The 13,496-nt window shown below is 40.7% G+C and overlaps 1 protein-coding gene across 1 annotated transcript in view; it reads right to left on the bottom strand.

Annotated features, from left to right (window-relative positions):
* Nucleotides 1-13,496, bottom strand: part of PHEX (phosphate regulating endopeptidase X-linked) — a 198,819-nt gene that overhangs the window by 150,606 nt on the left and 34,717 nt on the right. Inside the window, exons 4-5 of the mRNA XM_004283074.4 lie at nucleotides 9,497-9,583; nucleotides 5,868-6,094 (exon numbers count right to left, since the gene is read on the bottom strand). Of these exons, the coding sequence (XP_004283122.1) occupies nucleotides 5,868-6,094; nucleotides 9,497-9,583 (314 nt within the window). The remainder of the gene's footprint in view (nucleotides 1-5,867; nucleotides 6,095-9,496; nucleotides 9,584-13,496) is intronic.

The raw sequence follows: 13,496 nt of genomic DNA, 5'->3' as shown, positions 1-13,496 counted from the left end.
CATGCAACAGCATGGGCAAATTTTAATCACATTCCAAAAGAGGCAAAACTGTAGGGATGGAGAACAGGGTTTGGGGATGGGGAGAGTGGATGACTACAAAGGGGCAACACGAGGTAAATTTTGAGGGAGCGATGGGACTATTCTCTTTCCTATGGTGGTGATTACATGACTCCATGCATTTGTAAAAACTTACAGACTTGTGCTTCACAAAAAGTGAATTTAACTGTATATAAATTTTTAAATAAAAAATGTTTACGTTCCAGAGCCTTCTCTAAATCTATGGTTGTTCTTTCTGTTTTCTTGAGTATCAGCAACTGCCCAAAAACTGAATAAAACTGAATGCAACAGCAGATTTTCTACCTTAAATCTTATTCACACATTTAAAAAGTTAAGTAAGTTGGGGGAAAAAGATGTTTTCATAACATCCATCTTGCCTGGGTGTATTGCTAAAAACCTCAAATTACTGTGTTCAATCTTCTTCGCTAATTGGCCCTAAACAACCAAATCACAAGCCAGCCTGGCTTCATCCTATTCCAATTCCCAATATACCACCATTTCTTCCAAAAATTAAGTAAGCCAGGAACATGAAACATAATATTATGATTAAGATGATTTGGGTTTCAACTAGATTTAGACCACTTGGAGAATTTTTTGAGCTTCAGTCTCAAAGGAAAGGAAACTGTGTAGACAATATCAAGAAAGCCAAAGCTTCCCTCTGATGAAATGAAGTTAAATCCACTTATTGTAAAAGTTTAGATGATTCAAGTGAAGTTACCAGACCTGTTTTAAACTTTCAGATTGCTACAGTTTCTAGGGAACATCTTAAATACAGCAAACAGATTGAATAAGGTCAGTCAACTAAATCTCATTAGAACCAGATAAACTCTTGAGGCAAAAGACTTTCTCAAGAGGCCAATATTAGGACACTATGTTGTCTGAGGTTTTTCAATCCTTGCATTTATAACTGATCTTAATATTGCAAGTAGAAAGTATAATATATATTTAGGAACTCTAACACATTGAACAGAAATACGAATTTTTTCTCTGACTGCAATACACCACAGGTTAGGAAACAAAACAGTAATACAAAAAGAAACATCTCACACAGTATGATGCAGGAAAAGGACAAAAAAGTTAGAAACAACTTCATTTCCAAGACAGTCTGTCCTTATCATCCTTACGGATTTTGCTAAGAGTCACACAAATGCAGGCACTGGGTGACGATCACTTCAAGTCACTGTTCTGGTAACATATACTGAGACAACCCTGGCATTCCGAACACTCTTTCAGGACCACGTATATTCAAAAGTCTTTTATTGTCCTTTAAATCCTCATTCTTGGTATCTCCTTACACAAAAAAAACGAAACACATGTAGTGAGATATGATGGGAGGCATTAATCTGTCATTTCCTGTATTTGTGTATTTCCTTTCTCCCATTTAAGTCTGTGGCAAATCCTGTGCCATCTTGCCACAGGGGAACTTTACAGAGGACCACTGTGTGGGTTTGAGCAACCCCTGCTTGCCAAACTGCATTTCTTGGCATGGGAATACATGTGCCCATTGGAAAGGCACCCAAAGGCACCGCCTGCTCACCTAGCAGTATGCCTACAGAGCTGTGCCTTCCCAAAGGAGTCATTTTTCTTATCCCCATGGGTTTGTGGGATTACAAAACCCAAGAACATTGAGGAAAATAGAATGTGATGGAAAAGGAAGTCTAAATACACTGAGGGAGAAGAGTTTGGGGGTAAGAGAGAGTTCTCCCAGAGCAAAAACAGGATCTAGGCAGCCAAAGAAGTCAAAGTTTCTCACGAGCAGAAGGACTCATCAATGCCCCTAGAAATGGCAGGATTTGAGAGGGAGTTGGGAGGCCCAGGGCCCCAGCAGCGGAGAGGAACACTTGAAGTGGCTACATGGGCTGGGATGGCAGGTTTCTTTTCAGAAACACATAACAGATGATCAGAGGGTCTCCCAATACCCTAGGAGAAGGCTGAGAAATGGAGTAGCCGGGAAGTGGGAAAGGGCCTAGACTGGTTCAGTTTCCAACTAAAAGGTGGGGGTGGGACCTCAGAGTCAGACATGAGACTGACTGACTAAAGAAAATGGCTATTTCTCGCACATCTGAACTTGAGATCTGAGACACGTTTGGCACAGAAATTGAAGACAAACATTCCCCAAATGGTTCTGACCAGTTGCCTAGTCATGCTTTAAGAGAAAGGTACCTTTTGTCACGTGCTACTGTGTACCAGCATCTATCCTGTAAAATGTCACCAAATTCATCCTATTTAAATCTCACAGCAACAGTGAAAAGTAAATTCTAATTCACCCTTCATTCCACATGGGGACAATGAAACTGGGAGAAGTGAAACAATCTGCACACACATTCAGTGAGTAAGTCACAAAGCCAAACCACAAACCTCAATCTCTTTAACACCAAAGCATACTCTTTTCTCCACTATGGCAGTGGTTTCCAAACTATGTTCCACAAAACTTAAAAGGTACTTCAGGGGCTTCAAATATTCAGTTAGATTTTTTATAGTTTTAACTATTTCTAACAAAAGCAACACCCACAAATTCTACAACATTGGCAGCCACAGATACGCTAGTTTTTATCATCAGGTTCACTGGGTTTTATGCAGATCTCAGAAGAGAGCTTTTCCTACCAATATCTAGACACATGCCTGAACTTCTAGCAGCTCTGTCATGATTAGAAAGACTATAGCTCTATTTTGTTAATTCAGGTGTGTGAATATCCACTCATATAAAATGGTACAAACAGGGACATAACTGAAGCAAATGCACACTGCACTCAAATGCCAGGCCATGCTCAAACACATCAGTTTGGAGGAAGCTGCCATCTTGGCAGAAGAGACCGGTAGTAAGCACATGAGTGCCTCCTTACATTTGGAAAGTGTTCTGTTATTGACAGTTCAGTGTTTCTAGGATCAGTTTAATCGAATATTAAGTGTGCAAGGCAAGCTGTTAAAAATTGATTGCCGTGATCCTCTATTCCCCGTGTTTCCTGTAAGCTGGTGTTAAAACTACGGGCTTGATTAGATCCAAGTTCATTTTTTTTTCCTTTTCTTTTTTTTTTTAAGATGTTGGGGGTAGGAGTTTATTAATTATTTATTTTTGCTGTGTTGGGTCTTCGTTTCTGTGCAAGGGCTTTCTCTAGTTGTGGCAAAGCAGGGGCCCCTCTTCATCGTGGTGCGCGGACTCTCTTGCTGTGGAGCACAGGCTCCAGACGCGCAGGCTCAGTAGTTGTGGTTCACGGGCCTAGTTGCTCTGTGGCATGTGGGGTCCTCCCAGACCAGGGCTCGAACCCGTGTCCCCGGCATTAGCAGGCAGACTCTCAACCACTGCGCCACCAGGGAAGCCCAAGTGCTTATTTACAACTATGTACATACACACAGATGGTTGTTTTTGGTTGGTTTTTTTTGTGTGTGGTACGCGGGCCTCTCACTGTTGTGGCCTCTCCCGTTGCAGAGCACAGGCTCCGGACGTGCAGGCTCAGTGGCCATGGCTCACGGGCCCTTTTTCCTTTTCTTTTGGCATCATTGATAGCATATGCTTCCCACTGCATGGTATCAGGAGGCACACAAAATCTGGTTTTCCAACTGTTAGCAATGCTACCATTAATATCTGGGTTCATTTGATGTCAGTCTGGTCTCTCTATCCTGAATTTCTCCATCAACCATTCATCTAATAGCTTTAGCAGCTATTGGTGATAGTTACCTTAATTCTTTTTTTCATTAGGGATTTTAAAAAATGCTAACTTTTAAATTCTATTATTTCTCCTGTACTTTTAAAGCTGTGATTCTCCTATAAACAAGAATTTTCTCTCATTAGCTATTAGGTTACCCTGAAATCAGTCAAATCTAGTATGCTATAAATTAAAATAGATGTGTCAACCCAATGCACTTGTGATTCTTATTTGGAACCTGAATCAAAGACCAACTGTTTAATTTTTTTAAAGGACATGCTTGAGACAATCAGGAAAACTGAAAATTCGCCAGGTATTAGATGTTAACTATGGAATTACAATTACTTTTTTGGTTGTTGTAATAGTCCTTTCCATTAGATAAACACTGATGCATTTATCAGTGCAATGATATTATACCTTGGATTCTACACAATGTTCCAGCCTGCTCTCCAAAAGGAGGTGTATCAGATGAAACAAGAACAGCCAAAAGTTGCTGGCTGTTGAAGGTGGGTTGATGAGTACACGGGAGTTTGTAGTACTATTCTTTTTACTTTTATTTGTATTATTTTCCATAATAAAATGTTTAAATGAATTCAGTTCTTATACTAGATCCAGAAATTGGTGAAAACTGAAGTGGTTACCATTTGCAATTAATTAACCTGTGTGGAAATCAAGATCTATCATGCAATAGAGTACATAAACTGAAGTTTGAAAGACAGTCTCCAACTTACTTCAAAACACCATTTAAGGTGTTTGGAAGGGATACCATAATAGTTCTGAAATTAAGAATGAGAGTTTTAAAACCTGGTTTGTTTGGTTTTTTTAAGTGAGTAATCTATCAACATGGGACAGAGGTCAATTGGACCATCACCATGGTTGTAGAGCATTGAAGAGCATGTCTTAACCTGAGAGCATTAGAATATGTCTGTGTCATGTTGTTGTTCCATCACCCAGCACAGATATACAGCTGTCTCTGTAACTAAGAATTTCCTCTTGAGGAGATGGGAATTCTTTCAGTGACTAAAGATATTTTTATTGAGACTGCCATTGTCTAAAGTAGAGAGGGACAAACTACAGCCTGCAGTCCAGCCCACCATACAGCCACACCCATTTATGTACATATTGTCTACAGCTGCGTTACCAGGTATAACAGCAGAGTTGAGTAGTTGAGACAGAGATAATATTGCCCGCACAGCATAAAATATTTCCTATCTGGTCCTTTACAGAAAAAAATTTGCCAGCCCCTTGGTATAAATCAAAAAATAAACTCCAGGGTATAGATTTTTAAAAGTTGACTTATATCAGGAGAGGATAATACACTCTAAAGGATTTATATTTCTATGATTTAAATATCAATATATCATTAATATTTTCTGGTTTAACAAAGAACAGAATTGGGGGAAAAGATCAGCGGTTCAACAAAATTTTCATTACTAAAGTAACCACAGAAGCAAAAAAAAAAAAAAAAAAGAATCAAAAGACAAAACAATTTAAAAAGTGCTATTTGCATTCTTGCCAAGTTCTTTGACTGATCAATCTTCCACTATTGGCAGTTTTCTGACAGTCTCCTGATTTTACCAATGTAATACTCCACCTCAGGGTATGTCCTCATGGCCCATTCCTTTATGGAAGAGATGTTTACTCTCCCAACAGAAAATGCAACCAAGCACTTAGAACAAGTTTTGCCTTATCTTTTGAAAGGAAGGACAAGAGATTCAAGACAACTTGACAATGAAATTTTAGGCATGTACACAAGATGTTAGTGAAGGAAAACAGTGAACCATAGCACATGTTCACTCCTTGGTCAGGGGAATGAGGGGAGAGGAAGAGCAGAGTTCAGAAAGTCTTTGCTCATCTCTCCACCAGAATTAAGGGGCCCTACACATGCTCAGGGTAGATATTCGAGAGCCAGATCACAGATCACTTGAAACTCACTCACCAGCTTCTTGCAAGGCTGACAAAAACAGTGTGTTAATAATTTACAATCTGCAAATCTGGGGGGGGGGGAGGTGGGAGGTGGGTAGGGAATAGTCTAGATCCTAACGTTTAACAGAATTTGTAACCTTATCATTTCACTAAGGTGGTATGAGTCTCTTTCCTTGAGAAGGCAACCCAAAAAGGCTAACCTTGGACTAAACAAGCATGATGAAGGAGTCCTCACTATACCTTCAAGATGTGTTCGTTGGACACCTTGTCATCAGAGGACACATACAAACGAATGAACACAGAATTGCTGTATTGGCCACGAAACGTCGCAAGTGTCTGAAGAAGGCTGAACTTTCTCTCTGACCAAACCCCTTCAGGACCGATATTAGATTCAAGCACAGGCCAGCGGAAAGGTGAGTGCCGCAGGATATGTAACAATGGCTTGGCATCTGCTTTTTCGATCGCTTCTGAAAGGGAGCAAATATGAAGAGAGTTAGAAATGCAAACTGGATCACCGAACTAGAAAGCAAGTGTATCTTCTCAAGAGAAAATTCCAGTAAGGTCCCAACCTAACTTTTTCGGGAGAGGTGCAGTGGACTGAGCATAATCACAGAAACAGAACTACCTATGATTCATACTTCAGTGTGACTGTTTAAACCTGATGTTCTTGCCAGGAGAGCTGACTAGGGAACCTGCCCAATATTCCCAACAATAAAAGATGGGCTCACTATACTGACCCAAGCCAAGGAGCAATGTTAAGCTGAGAACACTCTGCAAAACTAAGGAACAACCCTAACTAAAGGAAACTGCTCAATAAAACTAATCACTCCCCAACAAAAATGAATTACTGCTTCAGACTCTTTCATCATCTTTTGGCGCCCTCTTCTAGCTCACCAAATAATACCTCAAAACCTAAACAAGTTAACACACTTCTCAGAGGCACTGGCTTCTTCCTGCAATAGCCTTGAGAAAGTGTACCAGGTAAAATGTCAGGTGTCCTTTTTTTTTTTAATTTTATTTATTTATTTATTTTTGGTTGTGTTGGGTCTTCGTTCCTGTGCGTGGGCTTTCTCTAGTTGCAGCGAGTGGGGGCCACTCTTCATCGCGATGCAGGGGCCTCTCACTGTCGCAGCCTCTCTTGTTGAGGAGCACAGGCTGCAGACACGCAGGCTCAGTAGTTGTGGCTCACGGGCCTAACTGCTCCGCGGCGTGTGGGATCTTCCCAGACCAGGGCTCGTACCCGTGTCCCCTGCATCAGCAGGCAGATTCTCAACCACTGTGCCACCAGGGAAGCCCTCAGGTGACTATTTTAACTCCAATCAGACCCAAGATGCTGAGAGGGGCCTAAAGTGCTCAACAAAGATGGCTGTTAGGCTGATGGAGAAGCAGAAGGAGCCTGGCCCGGCTGGGAATCTGGATTACTCTAGGCCCCAGGAGGTTCCAAAGGACATAGGTCTGGTTTGAGAAGGAGTGTTACTATGTCCTTCTCAAACCAGACCTAGCCTCCAGATTCTGGTTTCTGTACCACATGCAATATGGTTTGCCCTTCTGACCCTACCCAAGTTTCCCATGGAGTAACTGATACCTGAAGAATCCAAGCCAACCACTGAAATAGAATTTTCTTAGTTTCTCCATCAAGCTAGCAACAAAACATTAAGACGGAGGTCAATCAAGAAAATATGGTACTGGCACAAAAAGAGAAATATAGATCAATGGAAGAGGATAGAAAGCCCAGAGATAAACCCACACACCTATAGTCAACTAATCTATGACAAAGGAGGCGAGGATATACAATGGAGAAAAGAGAGTCTCTTCAATAAGTGGTGCTGGGAAAACTGGAGAGCTACATGTAAAAGAATGAAATTAGAACACTCCCTAACACCATACACAAAAATAAACTCAAAATGGATTTCAGACCTAAATGTAAGACCGGACACTATAAAACTCTTAGAGGAAAACATAGGAAGAACACTCTTTGACATAAATCACAGCACGATCTTTTTTTTTTTTTTTTTTTTTTTTTTTTTGCAGTACACGGTCCTCTCACCGTTGTGGCCTCTCCTGTTGTGGAGCACAGGCTCCAGACGCGCAGGCCCAGCAGCCATGGCTCACAGGCCTAGCCACTCCACGGCATGTGGGATCCTCCCGGACCGGGGCATGAACCCGTGTCCCCTGCATCGGCAGGTGGACTCTCAACCACTGCGCCACCAGGGAAGCCCCAGCAAGATCTTTTTTGACCCACCTCCTAGAATAATGGAAATAAAACCAAAAATAAACAAATGGGACCTAATGAAACTTAAAAACTTTTGCACAGCAAAAGAAACTATAAACAAGACAAAAAGACAACCCTCAGAATGGGAGAAAATATTTGCAAATGAATCAATGGACAAAGGATTAATCTCCAAAATATATCAACAGCTCATGCAGCTCAATATTAAAAAAACAAACAACACAATCAAAAACTGGGCAGAAGACCTAAATAGACATCTCTCCAAAGAAGACATACAGATGGCCAAGAAGCACATGAAAAGCTGCTCAACATCACTAATTATTAGAGAAATGCAAATGAAAACTACAATGAGGTATCACCTCACACTAGTTAGAATGGGCATCATCAGAAAATCTACAAACAACAAATGCTGGAGAGGGTGTGGAGAAAACAGAACCCTCTTGCACTGTTGGTAGGAATGTAAATTGATAGAGCCATTATGGAGAACAGTATGGAGGTTCCTTAAAAAACTAAAAACAGAATTACCATATGACCCAGCAATCCCACTACTGGGCATATACCCAGAGAAAACCATAATTCAACGAACCCCAATGTTCGTTGCAGCACTATTTACAATAGCCAGGTCATGGAAGCAACCTAAATGCCCGTTGACAGACGAATGGATAAAGAAGATGTGGTACATATATACAATGGAACATTACTCAGCCATAAAAAGGAACGAAATTGGGTCATTTGTAGAGACATGGATGGACCTAGAGACTATCATACAGAGTGAAGTAGTTATCTATTTTATACATATATATGTCAATCCCAATCTCCCAATTCATCCCACCATCCCATATTATACTAATATGTATAAAATAGATAACTAATAAGAACCTGCTGTATTAAAAATAAAATAAAATTCCAAAAAAAAAAAAAGACAGGAGTAGCCAGGGACTTCTCTGGTGGTGCAGTGGTTAAGAATCTGCCTGCCAGGCTTCCCTGGTGGCGCAGTGGTTGAGAGTCCACCTGCCGATGCAGGGGACACAGGTTCGTGCCCCGGTCCAGGAAGATCCCACATGCCGCGGAGCAGCTAGGCCCGTGAGCCATGGCCGCTGAGCCTGCGCGTCTGGAGCCTGTGCTCTGCAAAGTGAGAGGCCCGTGTACTGCAAAAAAAAAAAGAATCTGCCTGCCAATGCAGGGGACACGGGTTCCAGCCCTGGTCCGGGAAGATCCCACATGCCGGAGAGCAACTAAGTCCATGCGCCACAACTACTGAGCCTGTGCTCTAGAGCCCACGAGCCACAACTGCTGAAGCCTGTGTGCCTAGAGCCCGTGCTCCGCAACAAGCGAAGCCACTGCAATGAGAAGCCCATGCACGGCAACGAAGAGTAGCCCCCGCTCACCGCAACTAGAGAAAGCCGGCGCAGCAACGAAGACCCAACGCAGCTAAAATTTAATTAATTAAATTTTTTTTTAAAGGCAGGGGTAGTCAAAATCCAGTCTTGGAAAATAGCTCCTTTCTCTAAGCAACACCTTTAAATATTAGTAGAATTCTTAGTAGCTCTCCTTTTCCTTAAACAATATCTTTAAGCATTAATAGAACTCTGAAAAATAAGGGTGGTAAATTATTTTATTTATTTTCTTTATTACTCACTCTCATTCATGCAAGATGAATAAAGGATTTTGGCTTTCTGTATGGCTTCGATGTCCCGCCTTCTACTGATTGATTTCTCCAAAAGTGCTAGGAAGGTTAAAAAAGGATTCATTAGTATCCAGCCACAGGTGATGCTGAGTTGGAGGTCATTTGATAATCAGTCCCAGCCTCCAGAAAATTAAATGTAGAGACAGACAACCCTGGAAAAGATATGTCTATAAAAGATAGCAGAACCGATTCCAAGTTGCTTGAGGTTCAAATAACAAATATTTTTAACATCCTCTTCTCCAAGGTTCTCCTAATTCAAAGAAACCAAAAGTTCAATTTCCAACTAAGACTGGACCTTCTGCCAGGGTTAATGTTTTCTGCCACCTACACACAAAAAAACCCAGAATTCATTTTTTCAAGAACCAAAAATAAGTGAATTCTATTCCTCGTTTCTGCACTGAGTAATATTCTCAACGGAGGCAATTTCATCAGGGTCGGGTTTCTTAAGATTTCTTCACAGTCCAGCCGCTCAGGGAGGTCATCTGTAAGAAATTTCCCATTAGGAGTTTTATTCAATGTTGCATAAACATGCCGTGGACTCGGAAGACGTTGTTTAGACAGGAAATGGAGAAGCAAGAATGTAAAGCCTACCCAAATTGCCTGAAAACTTGCCCATTTACACATTCAAAGTCCTGGCCATTTAAAATGAGGCCATGTATATAAAATGGCTGCCAGCATGGACACAAGCCCACCTGGAAAATGATTTTCTGTTTATAAAATCACTGATGCTATTGTTTGAAGGTAGAAAACGACAGCTGTCACTATTTCATTAAATAAGGAACTAGGAAAGCCAAGACTCAATAAAAACTACCCTCCCCACAAAATAACACCTTGGATGTACCTGAGAATATCAATTTACCAACATGAAGCCAAGACAAAGAATTCCCACACAGCACCATGGCACTGCCTACAACGAGCTATGTCAAACTGCAGTTGTCAAGGAATTTGGTATTTATTTCTGAAACAACCTAGCAGCCTCCAAATGATGGTACAACAGATGCTCCTATAGTACTTTGAATAGCTTCAAGATACAATGTACAGTGCTAATCAAATTAGTAAATAACTACATATTCCCTAAAGCGGAATCTACTTCTAAACTACAAGTTCCACATTTCAAAAAAAAGGAACCCAGAGCTTCTGTCCAGTTTTCTATAAGCATCTGTACATCAAACAAGTACATATAACTAAGATAAACTAAATAAGTTGAGCTCGATGTGGACATTTTCAATTATTTCAACTTGTTTCTTTCTTGTGCATTGCCACAGCAATAAAAGTGGGATAACTAGCCCCAAGGATAAAAGATGATTTCTTTTTTTAATAAACAGAATCTCTAAAATCATACCCACATATATTTCTATTCAAATCAGATAATGTGCCTTTCCACCATATTGCTTCCACAGTCATTGGACTGCTGGGGAGACACATTTGAAAGTAAGTAATCCAAATTTCATTTGGGGATGCACTGTTATTGTGATGCTATAAACACTCCACAGGCTGCAAACATGAACACCCTGGGGAACAAAAATAAGCTATGGAACAAAAGAACTCAAAATATTAAATATGTACCTGAGTGTGTACTCAAGGCGCTCTATGTATCACAAGAAGGGGAAAAGAGGACATGTATATGCTAAGTAGGGCAATCTCCAAACCCTAACGGTGCACAAATATGAATAATTCTTATGTGTCAAAATTCTGGCTTCTGTACCAGAATTTGACTTTTGAAACAAATTCAGCTAACACAGGTTCCTTATCATACCCTTTCCCTTCTCCTCTCCTTCTCTTCAAACCCAAGCAGGCAGGAGAACGTTGATATGCAGACAATGTTGTGACAATCAGTTGGCTGCATCCATTTTATGTATCTCTGTATTTCAACTAGTGGTAAGAAGTATAAAATCTAACCTGGAGAGTCATTAATGAGCAGAAAACAAAGCCTATCAAAGGCAATTACTCAGGTTATTACACTGTCCCTAAAGCACTGAGAAGGGCTCATGGGTCACCCATATAAGTGTATTCCCATGATAATCTGCATTGTTTCTTGGAAGATTTCTCAGTCTCCTCTCACCCCCATCCAGGTGTTCCTAACCATGTTACAACAGAGAAGGAAAACTCCAGTTCATAACCTATAGTACAACAAACCTCAGACTTTAAAATCAGTTTCAAAGTGCCTATGATCATCAAAATTTGATATATGTGTGTGTGTGCATACAGGGTAATTATTTCTTCTTCTCACTATGCTCAGATAAAATTGGTTTTGCCCCCCAAAAAGGCAAAATAATAGACAGGGTCAAGGGGGTGAGCTTTCAATCACAAAGACGTGGGTTCCAGTTGCAGCTTGCTGCTACTTTCTAGCTGGAACTTAAGCAAGTTACTTACTCTCCCTAAGCCCCAGTTTCTTCATTTGTAAATCTGGACAAATAATAGCACCTACCTTCCAGGGTTGTGGTGAGGATCAAATATTTTAATGCACAGAAAGTCCCTATCTCAGTGCCGCAATACGTGGTAAGTGATCGATCAATGGTGGCTTAAACTGGCTTCCAGGCTGAGTTAGCTCTACATGAAATTGTAAAGTAATCAAGCTTGTTTCTAGTGCTTTCTCCATAAATGTTTTTTCCTCCTCCCTTCTCAGGATATTGGTAGCCAAAAGGCCTTCTGCTAACCCAAGACATTGGCACTCCTTGTGCAGGACTCTTGCACAAACTGGACCTGCCCTAACAACCAAACAAAAGCCCATGCTCTCAACATTTCCTCTGTTTCCATAGTAGAGGCAACGCTCCAACAAGAGATAACGTCTGAAAATACTTTGCCACATTCCTCATCCTAGACAACAAGGCCTTTTCTTTATGTACACTTTCTCAATGAAATTATAACATACCTACAGAAAAGTGCACCAATTATAAGTTGAAGGATTTTCACAGAGTAAACACACCCACATAACCAACATTATGACCAGAACCCCTGGAGCCCCTTGTGCTCCCTTCCAGTCACTATCTCCAATCAAGACAACCAGCATCCTCTTTTGTGAAGTGCTTACTCAACTCTATTTCCCACATTTCTATTGGTAATCTTTTTTCTTATTAATTTATAGAAGCTCTTTATATATTCTACACACAAATCCTTTGTTGAATATTTGTATTGCAAAGTCTTCTTCCATTCCCCAGACTTCATTTCCTTAATGGTATCATGTAATGAACTGAAATTATTTTAATGTAGTCTAACGTGATCACTTTTTCCATCTTTGGTAAGCATATTTTGTGTGCTATTTAAGAAACCTTTGCCTACCCTGAGGTCATGAAGATAGTGCCTAATGTTCTCCTCTAGAATCTTTACTGTTTCACATTTGGGTCTACGGTCCACATAGATATTGGGTTTTGCCCATGCCTTTGTAACACAGGCTTGGCCTCACAGGGGACGAATCATGTGAGAATTTTAATAAAGAAGGTATTTTTGGTCATTGGGCCTCAAATATTATCACAAAAAATTACTTTTAGTGCATAAAATAGGCATTAACAATGGCTATTCTCCATTAGATTAAGTGCTCTCTGGGTCAGGGACTGAGTCACATTCACCTTTGAACACCCAGGGCTTAGCGCTTAGCATGGTTGGTATTCAATGTTTGCCGAGTTGAATTTCTGTCAAGGAAAGTCTGAGAGAGTTTTTCGCCCAAATGAAAAGGAAATGTGAGAAACTGGACTTATTTTGTTATTTCTTTTTATAATCAGCAATGTCCTAATTATACTAACATCCATTATCTCCTTTTCTCACATTGCAGTCTGCATATCATACAATGAGATCCAAGATTTCATCTGTTTTTGTGAATACCGGTTTTTAAGCTACGTAAGTCTCGTTTCACCAGTGGTCTCAGGTTGACCTTCCACTTCCCTGCTCTTCTATGGCGGGGGTGGGGGGGGGTACTTACTGGCATTCAACCTCCTTTAACCGCAGAAGCCAGACA

This window comes from Orcinus orca, chromosome X, assembly GCF_937001465.1.
Source record: "Orcinus orca chromosome X, mOrcOrc1.1, whole genome shotgun sequence".
In the NCBI taxonomy this organism is placed as follows: domain Eukaryota; kingdom Metazoa; phylum Chordata; class Mammalia; order Artiodactyla; family Delphinidae; genus Orcinus; species Orcinus orca.
The sequence above is the reverse complement of the archived record's forward strand: the minus strand, read 5'-3'. Positions and strand labels throughout refer to the sequence as shown.